This window comes from Podarcis erhardii (genome assembly GCF_964252035.2).
Source record: "Podarcis erhardii genome assembly, chromosome: 14".
NCBI classification, from domain to species: domain Eukaryota; kingdom Metazoa; phylum Chordata; class Lepidosauria; order Squamata; family Lacertidae; genus Podarcis; species Podarcis erhardii.
This window is the reverse complement of record NC_138503.1, coordinates 13,699,126-13,711,968: the sequence shown is the minus strand read 5'-3', so window position 1 is coordinate 13,711,968 and position 12,843 is coordinate 13,699,126. Positions and strand designations below refer to the sequence as shown.

General features: G+C 41.7%; 1 protein-coding gene across 2 annotated transcripts in view; it reads right to left on the bottom strand.

The window, feature by feature from the left end:
- SLC12A1 (solute carrier family 12 member 1) overlaps window positions 1–10,778 on the bottom strand; it is a 76,925-nt gene extending 66,147 nt beyond the window's left edge. Inside the window, exons 1-3 of one of the 2 annotated variants that reach the window (XM_081838801.1) lie at window positions 10,269–10,778; window positions 8,134–8,265; window positions 6,654–6,729 (exon numbers count right to left, since the gene is read on the bottom strand). In XM_081838801.1, the coding sequence (XP_081694927.1) occupies window positions 6,654–6,729; window positions 8,134–8,265; window positions 10,269–10,673 (613 nt within the window). In that variant the 5' untranslated portion in view covers window positions 10,674–10,778. The remainder of the gene's footprint in view (window positions 1–6,653; window positions 6,730–8,133; window positions 8,266–10,268) is intronic. The other variant, XM_081838800.1, reaches the window with a different exon arrangement.
- Window positions 10,779–12,843: the final 2,065 nt, after the last annotated feature.

The following is a 12,843-nucleotide window of genomic DNA, read 5'->3' as shown; positions in this document are numbered from 1 at the left end:
GGTTGGACTCGATGGCCCTTGTGGTCTCTTCCAACTCTATGATTCTATGATTCTATGATTCCTAGACATCCATACCTAGACATTATGTTTGAAGAGGCGCACACAATCCAATGCATGCAAAACCAAATTACATCAACAACAACCACCCCACAATTTGGGAACTGACCATGTGATTTGGGCTTATGTACAGAGTGGATTTAGATGTGTACAAAATATTCAAATGCTATAACCACCCATAGGTGTCTGGGAGCATCTGCAGCAAGATAGCCACATTTGGTGATGAGGCAGCACAGGGACAAGATTGGGGAGCATATCACCCAAATTCTGAATACTAGCAAATTATACTTTTGGAATTAAATTTGGGGCGGCGGAAGCAGAGCCATTGTGGTAGCTCTTGTTACAAAGTAACGCCAAGCTCTGATTAAAGTTTAGATTAAAAACCCCAGTTGTAAGGGCATTAAATAACATTAAAATGAATGGCTCTTGCCCGTAGCTATTTTCATACCTCGGAACAAAGTAATGCTTCTTGATAATGGCAATAAGTTACTAAACTACCCTTAGAAAAGGAACTAATTTTGCATGAAACCCCTGAGCAAAGTCTTGGCAATGTTAAGATGTGGAGTTTTCATGGCAAGGCATATACTTATATGTGCTTCCAGCTGCAAGGCCTCATTTGGTATGCATCATAAAACCGGCAAGCACCCTTTTGTCAGGCACAGTGCCAGGTGCAAACATGTAATGCTGTGGAGATGGAGAAAACTTCCCGTCTCCCCTTCATTTATTCCAGCAAGTTTCCTGCCAAGCCATTCTCCTCTAAATAGCAAAAGTTCTTTCGCTGTGTGATCCTGTACATGCCTGCTTAGAAACAAGTTCCACTGAGTTCAGTGGGACTTACTCCCAGGTAAGCATGAAATCAGCCCTGAGTGCTCACTGGAAGGACAGATCCTGAAGCTGAGGCTTCAATACATTAGCCACCTCACGAGAAGACAGGACTCCCTGGAAAAGACTCTGAAGATTGAGGGCACAAGGAGAATGAGGTCACTAGTTCAAAACGGTTGGCAACAAACCCCTAGGAACCTCTTCCTCCTCATTCATTCATTCATTCATTTATTAACAAGATGTATATACCAATTATGTATGGCAGTAAGAGCTGGACCATAAAGAAGATTGATCACTGAAGAATTGATGCTTTTGAATGATGGTACTGGAGGAGACTCTTGAGAGTCCCATGGACTGCAAGAAGATCAAACCTATTCATTCTGAAGGAAATCAGCCCTGAGTGTTCACTGGAAAGACAGATCCGGAAGCGGAGGCTCCAATACTTTGGCCACCTCATGAGATGAAGACTCCCTGGAAAAGACTCTGATGTTGGGAAAGATGGAGGGCAAAAAGAGAAGGGGACGACAGAGGGCGAGATGGTTGGACAGTGTTCTCGAAGCTACCAACATGAGTTTGACCAAACTGCGGGAGGCAGTGGAAGACAGGAGTGCCTGGCGTGCTCTGGTCCATGGGGTCACAAAGAGTCGGACACGACTAAACAACAACAAAGCATGCACAGAATTAAACCTTAAGCCTAATTGCAGGGTTTTCCCACCATATAGCTCAAATACACATCCAGAAATCCTTATTCCAACAAAATGCCTTTGGAGCGAAAGTCCCATCTGCACTATACATCTAGAGCAATATCATTTAAATGGTCATGGCTTCCTGCAAAGAATCCTGGAAACTGTAGTTTGTTAAGGGTGCTGAGAGTTCTTAGGAGAACTCTGTTCCCTTCACAGAGCTATGATTCAGAGAATTCTTCCTCCTTAGAATTGCCTTCAGTGATCTCAATGGGGGGTGGGGTGGAGAGGATGGGGGCAAAATTATTTGTTGGCTCTGGCTCCATCTTTCAGTGGCTCTGCTCCACCAACTGTTGGTACTCCTGTCTTGCACCCTACTAGTCCCAACACCACCAGCCACCACTGGGTACAATCCTTAGCCATAATCCCAGTGCAGCTGGTGTTCATGTTCAAAAACAACAACAACTCAGTTATGTGTGGAGAAGCCTTCCCCGTCACTGCTGTCTCCCAATCATCTCAGAATCTAGCATTCATCGAAATCCTTCTGGTACAGTCGTACCTAGGTTTGCGAACGCCTTGCGACTCAAATGTTTTGGCTCCTGAACGCCGCAAACCCAGAAGTGAGTGTTGTGGTTTGCAAACGTTCTTTTGGAACCCAATCGTCCAATGAGGCTTCCACAGCTTCCGATTGTTTTCGAACGTTTCAGAAGTCGAATGGACTTCCGGAATGGATTCCATTCAAAACCAAGGCACGACTGTACTGTAGGTAGACAACTTATAAATTTCTTTGCTCCAACTGGCTTGTTCACATCCACACAGCTTTTGCCTTTTTTACTAAAAAAATGAAGAAAAAAAATGGTTCATTTTCACCAGGAGTACTTGCCGTCTGAGCGCAACTGAACTGCGTGTTTTCTAAAGAAAACAGATTTCACTGTAGGGGTTCCAGCCCCTTAGGAGTAAAATACAGTGTGTACATCATCAACAAGACTCAGGCTGCAAAAGTCTATCTGACATCATCTTCATTTTATCAGGAAGCTTGTGTGTCAATTAGATACTGTTTGAAGTTTACTTTCAGTGATTTTGAGGTGGTTGGGTTTAATATTCCCAGTGCTTTTTTTCTGGGGGACACAGGGGTATTCATACCCCTAAACATTTTGTGAATCTTTGTACTTTTGTCCATTTACTGTATTTATTTCCCCCAATTTGAACTATAAAATGGTGATTTTCTTGAATCAAAATGAGATTACCCCTAAACATTTTTTAAGAAAAAAAGCACTGATTATTCCTGTTATTTTGCAAGTCTGTAGGATGGTGTTGTTCCCCCAGCAGTGATGTTATTTCCCCGCTAAACATGAAGGCAGCTGTTGTTGACAGGAATCACCCTGCATCAGCTCCTCATAATTTTTTTTCTGCGATAGATTGCACAACAATGAGCAGATAGTCTCACACACGTCATACATACTGATTGTAATTCTCAGATTTCGGTTCAGTCCATTAAAAACACACTGTCTAGTTAACATGTGTTTTAGTGATATGCCTTTTAAAAGCAATGTTTTGCAAATTCTCTTGCAGAAATGGGCCATATAAAAAGACATTGCATTTACCTTTTCTACCGTCTGCAAAAAAAAGAAACGGCGTTCTTTCAATTGATAGTATCCTGATTCTTGTGTTAGCGCTGCTGTTGTTGGAGCTCCATCTAAAATGACCCAACATTCCTTCTACAACTGCAGTGCAAAATGTGCTTTGGTTTCAGGGAGAGATGGACCGGAGCATTTGATGCTAATGGCAGCTTGCCTCCTAGAGCAAATAGCAGCTTGGTATTCATCAGAAGGTATTCATTCATTCATCAAAAGGGACGCAGGTGGCACTGTGGGTTAAACCACAGAGCCTAGGACTTGCTGATCAGAAGGTCGGCAGTTCGAATCCCCGCAACGGGGTGAGCTCCCGTTGCTCGGTCCCTGCTCCTGCCAACCTAGCAGTTCGAAAGCATGTCAAAGTGCAAGTAGATAAATAGGTACTGCTCCGGCGGGAAGGTAAACGGCGCTTCCGTGCGCACCACATGACCCGGAAGCTTTATGCTGGCTGCCTCGGCCAGTAAAGCGAGATGAGCACCGCAACCCCAGAGTCGGTCATGACTAGACCTAATGGTCAGGGGTCCCTTTACCTTTACCTTTACTATTCATCAGAAGCACCTTGCAATGGGAAAGTAAGCTTCTAAACCCACCCCACCCTGGATGTTTCGAAAGGGGAGTCTAAATGCCCTAGTAAAGGGCCTTTCTCTATATGTGAAGTCTGAGTTGGCCACACCCATTCCCAGTATGCAGCCCTCAGAGGACTGACTAAGGGTGAATGCAGCTCTCAGGCCAAAGGAGATCTGCCCCCTCCCTATAAGGGCTGCATCAGTAATAATGTACAGCCATATATGTACCGCCGGAGCATTGGATTTTTTTGGGGGGGGGGAGTTGCTGCTGGAGGGGGTGTTGCTGCTGCTATTGCAGTTGGTTTTTGTAGCTTTATTTTAGATTGTGCTGTGATTTATGTGGAAATTGTTCAGTTTGGTTACATTTTTTTAATGTTTGATTTCTTGTGTATTTTTTAAATAAATTTATTAGAATATAAAGAAGAATTCAGAGCTTCTTATCAAATCTCTTTCCCCCCTCTAAACTAAAACAGTAATCTAAGTATCTTATCAAAAGGAAAAGAGAGAAGAAAAAGAGCAAGAAAGAAAAGAAATAGTTTGGTTTCATATTTTTTATGTTTTATTTATTGTTTATGTTGTGGTTATGTATTTTTTTCATGTTGTAAGCCACCTTGAGCATAGTTTGAACTGTGGAAAGGTGGCGTAGAAATAAAATTATATATGTATGTATGTATGTATGAAAGTGCCTCTGCCCGATTAAAGGAAAATCAAAACATACATTGAATGCATACATTGTCGATTATGTGTTACACTTGTTTAAGCTGCTTAGAGCAGATCAGTTTGTTGTTGTTGTTGGTGGTGGTGGTGGTGTTATTTATATGCCATCCATCCGACTGGGTTCCCCCAGCCACTCTGGGCGACTTCCAACAAATTAAATCACAATATGAAAATAAATCAAACATGTAAACTTCCCTGAACAGGGCTGCCTTCAGATGCCTTAGTTTCATACACCTACCTGGTTAATACAGGGTGGGTACCAAACAATCCATGCTCTTCATTATAATTGTATATGTTGTTTTTCCTTTGGGCACACATATGGAATGATAGTGTAGACCAGTGGATCTGAAACTTTGTGTTATTAGGCTACTCTTTCCATATTGACCTCTGCCTGGAGCAACTAGGCTTCTGGGGGAGTCTCTTAGGAACCTCACTGCTATAGACCCAGGCTGAATATATCTTCTACTTTTACAGCACATTTAAATCACACTGCCTTCCCCAAGAACACTGAGCACTGCAGTTTGTTAAAGGTAATGGGCATTGTAGCTCCTTAAGGGGTAAACCTTTGAGGGGAAATTTGTGCTTTGATTATCGTCTTCCAAAGCAACTACTTTACAGTCATACCTCGGGTTACAGACGCTTCAAGTTGCGTTTTTTTGGGTTACGGACCGCCGAAACCTGGAAGTACCAGAACTGGTTATTTCTGGGTTTTGGTGGTTGTGCATGTGCAGAAGCACTAAATCGTGCTTTGCACATGCGCAGAAGCGCCGAATTGCAACCCGTGTGTGCGCAGATGTGCCGCTGTGGGTTGCGGACGCTGTGGGTTGCAAACATGCATCCCACACGGATCACATCCGCAACCCAAGTGTCCACTGTATTCCGAACTTAAAAATGGAAAGCGCAATGCTGGTGGTCAACAAAAGATCTTTACAGACTCTCTCTCAAGGCAAATCTTTAAAAATGTCCTATAAACACAGACAACTGGGAAACACTGGCCTGTGAGCGCTCCAGTTGGAGAACAGCCTTTACCAAAGGTGTCATGGGCTTTGAAGACATTTGAACTCAGGATGCAACGGAGAAACGTGCTAAGAAGAAGGCACGCTTGGCAAACCCTCACCGTGATCAACTTCCGCCCGGAAACCAATGTCCCCACTGTGGAAGGATGTGTGGATCCAGAATTGTCCTCCACAGCCACTTACGGACTCACTGTTAAAACCATGTTCATGGAAGACGATCTTACTCGGCTACGAGTGATCACCAAAGAAGAAGAGGGTGTACTGAGCCCCCTTTCCCACGAATAGGAGTAACCCTGTCTCTAGACTGCATTGCTTCAGACTTCAAAGGGTGTGGGTTTTACAGTATATGATGGATTGCTGCCCCACAAAAGGTGAGGAAACAATCCAACACAGGGAAAACTTAAATGTAAGAAGAATGGTTCTCGCCTTTCCCTCTCGCTGATGCGGTAGTTTTCTATAAGCTGTGATTTATTTGCTTTTCAGGCTGAAGCATTCGGCCATGTGATTTTCCCACCTGCAATTTGGAATGGGACATGTACAGTCCAGAAATGGGTGGATGGCCTCCGTTTGCTGTTTGTGAGAACCAGACTCTTAAAAAGCTCCTAAAAATAGTCAAATAATTCAAAATGTATGGCTTTAAAGATGCAGTGCCAAACTGTAAGGTACGTACTTTTCATTTATATACAGTGCTTGCCATCAACACAGTACTGAATATTAGATTGGCACAAGAAGCTGCTTTTGGAATAGACAAGGTTTTTGTCTGAAAAGCTAGATGAAGGTATGATAAGTAAATCCTGCTCCATAATCTGATGGTTGGCACATTAGGTTATTAGTCCTGATTGATTTAATAGAATTGTATTCCATGCTAGCCTTTCTCAGAGTAGGCCCATCAAAGTTAATGGGCATGACAAACTACATTAATGTCAAAGTAGGATTTAGTTTGAGACAAAGCATAATTTTGAAAGTATTCACATGTCTGTTCCTTTTAAAGATAGCAATTTACACAAAATAGTTTTTTTATAATTATAAAAAAGATGTTAAACAAATGTGTACCATTATACCCATTCACACTTTAGTTTAAATGCTAATCATCTTTGTTGAAAATTTCTCCTGTTTCTCCTTCATATAGTGGAAAAATATACTTTTAAAAATACGTACCAATTCCAGCTTGACCTACAATCCAGGAGAGTCGGATGAAGAGCATCACCCCCCAAATATTCAGCATGCATCTCACCTAAATTATAAACAAAGACAATTGCATCGCCATGTAATTGCAGAATGCAAGAGTTTTCCATGTATAAAAATAACCTATGGCTTTGAAGACTATGATCAGTTCAGTGAAAATGTTTAACAAGGCTATGAGACAAAACAGTCAAATGTAAAAGTGGTCATAACACAACAAACAGCAGCAATGACCAGTGGCCCTTCATGTTGTGTTAAGGCATTTGCCGCAAATGGTATCATGCAAGATAGGCCCACCCTCATTTCCCCCCAACCCTACTAGCTGTAGCCTGAGATCTTCACATCTGGGGAAATATTTCCACATTTAGCTGAACGCACAGAGAATCCTTCATGGATTTCCTGGCACTCGAGGAAAGAGTCTGGGTGGGTTGGATAGTGGGGCAGTGCAAACAGTTATACTGTTCATAATAGAACATGTGGAGACAACTGTCAGAACAGTGCTTTAAATGAAATTTTTAAAAGACCTAACGGTAAAGGTGACCCCTGATCATTAGGTCCAGTTGTGGCCAACTCTGGGGTTGCGACGCTCATCTCACTTTATTGGCCAAGGGAGCCTGTGTACAGCTTCCGGGTCAAGTGGCCAGCATGACTAAGCCGCTTCTGGCGAACCAGAGCAGCACACGGAAATGCTGTTTACCTTCCCGCCAGAGCAGTACCTATTTATCTACTTGCACTTTGATGCGCTTTTCAACTGCTAAGTTGGCAGGAGCAGGGACCGAGCAACGGGAGCTCACCCCGTCGCAGGGATTTGAACCCCCGACCTTCTGATCAGCAAGTCCTAGGCTCTGTGGTTTAACCCACAGCACCACCCACGTCCCTTCCAAAAAAAAAGGAGACATATATGAATGCTAATTGAAGCTGCCCATAGAGAGAGAGGGAGGGGGAGATGCAAAGCAAAAAACACAAACCCTGATATACTAACCAGAGCAAGTAAACTCCAGCACAAGCAATTGCATTTGCAGAGGAGGGCAACCAAGATGATTAAGGGTCTGGAAACCAAGCCTTGTATGGAACAGTTGAGGGAGTTGTGTATGTTTAGCCTGGAAAAGAGGAGACTGAGGGGAGCTATGATAGCCTCCTTCAAATTTCTAAAGGGCTCTGATGTGGAAGCTGGATCAAGCTTGTTTTCTCCTGCTCCAGAGGGTAGGACTTCTGGTGACTTCATGTCACCAGAAAGGAGATTCTGACTAAAAACCAGGAAGAACTTTCTGACAGCAAGGGCTGTTCAACAGTGGAATGGACTTCCTCAGAAGGTGGTGGCATCTCCTTCCTTGGAGGCTTTTAAGCAGAGGTTGGATGGCCATCTGTCATAGATGCTTTAGTCGAGATTCCTGCATCACAAGAGGTTAGACTAGATGACCCTAGGGGTCTCTTCTAGGATATATATTTTGCTTACCAGGACCCCTTTCACCCATCCAAATTTCACAAAGCCTCCTTTGGTTTCTTCTTCCTTGTTGGATTCCGCTTCCACTGTATTGTCATCTGCTTTGGCGAATTTGTCAACTGAACCAGAAGTCACCGCAATGTTCTAAACAACGACAAAAATTATTTTAAAAGGCATTTAGTAATGTCTTTCAGATGAAAGGAACAGGAGTGTGTCTAGCCTGTGGTTCCACAGGAAGACAGGAAATATGCAGAATGTCTGATCAGGGATACAGCAATCTGGAAATCTCAGCTTTCCCCCTTTTAAAAGGAAGCAAGGTTCTGGCATTTATGATTGTGAAGATATGGGCAATGCCAGCTGCAAATAAGACACCAAAGCAAATGAGATTTTCAGTGGTTGGAGGTTGTGCTTCAGGACCTGGATAGCTCCCTTCTGTAATTAGCAAAACTATAACAAATCGTGCAAAACAGGAGAAAACAAGCAAATCTCCAGCTTTCCCCCTCACATGGAATACAACATCGTTCTGCCAAGGCATGCCAAGACTTTTTTCTCTACATATCATTTTCTCATTTCATTAGGGACTTGAAAGAGACAGAATCTTGGATGATGTGAATTTTCTAGAGATATATTCATATATCCATGGCCTCTAAAAATTCTCCATGCTATTTTGGGTGGCAAATTTTGAGTGTTTGTGTGTGTGTGTGTGTGTGTGTGTGTGTGTTTCATGGTATTTTCTACAGAGGAGGATGAGAATTCTCAAACAGCTCAGGAACAGCTTGAAAGCATATGGGGCTCTATGCAGTGTTCTCTTGTCTGCTAGTTCAAGGGCTCTTGTGCTAACAGACAGGTGAATTTTAATGTTGTGCAACAGAGGAATCCACTGCAATAGTTGTGCCAATGGAAACTCATTGTGCATCAGAATGCTTTATTTATTTTACAACAAAGTCATCGGCAACCTGCTTATGTGTTCATTGGCGCAAAGCATTTTGCTACTGATATAAGAATAGGGCCAAGTGACTTTAACTTAGTGCTGCATGGGATAAACCCCTACTCATACGGGCCAGTCGTGACCAACTCTAGAGTTGTGCGCTCATCTCACTCAAGAGGCCGGGAGCCGGCGCCGTCCGAAGACACTTCCGGGTCACGTGGCCAGCATGATGAGGCTGCACTGGTGAGCTAGCACCAGCGCTGCACACGGAAACGCCGTTTACCTTCCCGCTATAAAGCAGTACCTATTTATCTACTTGCACTTAGGGGTGCTTTCAAACTGCTAGGTGGGCAGGAGCTGGGACTGAACGACGGGAGCTCACCCCGCCATGGGGATTCGAACCGCCAACCTTACGATCAGCAAGTCCTAGGCATTGAGGTTTTACCCACAGCGCCACTCGCGTCTCTGCTGCATGGGATACATTACATTAAAGAAACTGTCTAGATAGATAGATAGATAGATAGATAGATAGATAGATAGATATATGAATTTTGGATCAACCCTCTGCTAACTGATAAACAGGATCTATTGTTTTACGTCAGTGGGCTTCATATTTTTTAACCTTAGGACCCTTCCCACTATGGAATTATCCATGAAGCAGTTCCTGAAATCCAGAGCTCTACAGCTTTCCCCCTGACATGCTTATCATCTGCATATTATGTGAAGCTCCACCTGAACAGTTACTACATTACTGAGAACTAGAACTTTGTGTTAAGCTGATTGAAAGCTGCTTCTTTTTTTTTTAAAGCCTTGCTTTATTACATAAAATCATGGGTGCTTATTTACATACATAGAAAGAAAGTTGGGGATTTAGGTCCCACTGAATTTAATTAACCCAGCTCACAGCTAAGCATACAAGATTTCAATTTTATGCATGCATACCTGGCAGTGGGCCCCATTGAGCAGGGATACCCAATATAGTGCCATCCAGATGTGGACTACAACTCCCATCAGTCCCAACCAGGGTGGTCAATGGTCAGGAATAATGGGAGTTGTATTCCACAATATTAAGATCGCCGACCCTGCCATTAAATATAGACTTCCCTCTGAGTAAATATGAGCTACAAGTATGGTCATTCTTAATGCCCTCTCACTTGAGGCTAATATGGGTTATGTTACCAATAACCCTTCAAAAGCGTCTTTTCTTTCTTTGACATACCTTTGCCAGCTGTTCGTGGATGTCCATCAGACTTGGTCTGTTAATTTTGACCCCACTGACGCTGCCAGTGTTTCGGTAGTAACCAATCTTAGGCACGGCATCCATTGTATTATGACCAAATGTCTTCAGGTAATACGTGTTGCTGTGGGTATCATAAGGGTGAAAATTCCCATCTGTTTTAGAAGCATCTCCGTTTTGAAAGAAATTGTCATATAATTCTCTGTTTTCAGGCCTGTAGCCGACTCGGAGTCTATTATTGTCTGCAAAAGAAGTCTCTTCATAGCCTTGTGAGTCGGGATCGCCTTGAGATTGTACTGTATTGTCATGGCTTTCATTAATGACATTGACCTGAAATCTGTTTGGACTTGGGTCCAAAAATACATTTTGAGAATTATTCATAGACATATTTATGGGCAACGGATATTTCAGTCACAGATCTTACTGCTTACTGGTCAGATTCCCAGACTGTTGTGGTGTGCAGATGATCCTGGTGTCTCTCATTCAGTAATTGCTTCCGCCAACACTCTTACTCTTAAAGGGATGATGTGCAACTCTGTCACCCAACAAAGAAAAAACAAGCAATATTTTAAATTAGCTGATTTCTTTCCAGCCATCAAGGCAGGCATCTTACCATTTATTTTTATTCTTATTTTTAAAATATCAAATTTATGCACTACCTTTCAACAGACAACTGCGAGAATGGTTTGCAAGACAGAATAAGACATCAGGGAAAGCATAAGATCCAATAGAATTAAAAGCAACAGGGTTGCTTTTAGAGGATTTAAAGGAAAAAAGGATTTGATGATAAAAAATCAAAATTTGAAATAGAAATATTAAACAATGAATGTAAAACAATGTATAAAATGTATAAAATACTGTTGGAATGGCATTTGAAAGACGAGGAAGTGATATTGGTAATGATACATTGGGCAAAAGACTTTGGATATAATATACAGCTTGAAGAATGGGAAAGGTTGTGGAAGGAAATGATAAAATTTACAGCCTGTAATGCTTTGAAAGAGAATATGATGAAAATGATGTATAGATGGTATATTACACCAGTGAAATTAGCTAAAATGTATAAGACAAATAATAAATGTTGGAAATGTAAAGAAAAAGAAGGAACATTTTATCATACGTGGTGGGAATGTAAAAAAGTAAAGAACTTCTGGGAAATGATATATAATGAGATGAAAAAGATGTTGAAATATACATTCTTAAAAAAACCAGAAGCATTTTTACTTGGTCAGGACATTAATAGGTGAGATGTTAAATTGTTTTTATATGCAACAACTGCGGCAAGAGTATTGTTAGCTCAGAAATGGAAACAAGCAGAAATTCCGACGAAACAAGAATGGCAGACGAAATTAATGGACTATGCAGAATTGGACAAAATGACAGGAAGGATTCGAAACCTGCGGGATCAGAGATTTACAGAAGATTGGAAGAAGTATATGAATTATTTGAAGAGCAACTGTAATCAACAAATTACGCTAGTAGGACTACAAGAAGTTTTGTAAGGAGAAATATACGAAGTGTTACAAAGTAGAAAAAAGATAGAGATATTGGTTATGAGTTTGAAATGTAATAGGGAAGATAAGAAATGCATACTGAGAGATTAGATTGGAAAATTTTCAGACAGGATTGATGGAAGTCAAAAAATTGAATAAGATGCTTAATTACTGTTGAAAATGATATGTTAAAAAAAACCTAATTAAAAAATATATATATTTAAAAAAAAGGATTAAAAGCAACAGCGAAATTCATGCTGAAGATTCCAGAGAGTAAATGCCTGGAACATTATTACTTGACCAGAGAACTGTGATGCAAAATTCTTTAAGGAAGGTAAGCAGAGGTAGGTCCTCTATTTCCCCCCATTTAAGGAGCCTTCAGGGTTTAGGCTTACACAGCCCAGCCCAGATCACAGCCACACATTTGGGTTGTTTTTGGTGGTCACAGAGAATGTGCTAAGACAGACATGGGTGAATATGTCAATTATCGCTTCTCTCAGTTCCTCATTTTTCTCATCTTAAACTCAGTTATCCACAGGTCTACATCAGTTTTTTTTTTTTTTAAGTCTTCAGATTTCATTGGCATTTCAGAGCAAATTTCTCCTAATATATACCGTACATTTTTTGTATGCAACATAATACACATTTTTGCAAAGCGACCTCCCCTAATGCAATTCATTCCACCCCAATTACTTGATATGGCTGCTTTGCCAAAGCTAAGCAGTTCAGGCTCTCTTCAGTGCCTGGATATTGGAAACTGTCTTGAAACCCTTGCACACACAGCCTTGAGTTTCTAAAGCAGGGTAGTAGACAAATAACTATTTCTTGCTACTGTTGTGGGTCACGATCCAAACCTGCTTTGCCGTGCTCAGAGCAGCTAACAACAGTAAAATAATACAGCATTCTAAAATCAATTCATTATAAAATCAGTTCAAATCAAATTAATGGCAACCATTGGGCTAGAGTTCTGTGAGGATTACCAAAGGAGGGGGTCAGGCTGTGCCTTGGCCAAAGGCCTGGTGGAACAGCTCTGTCTTGCCAGTCCTGCGGAAAGATGTCAAGTC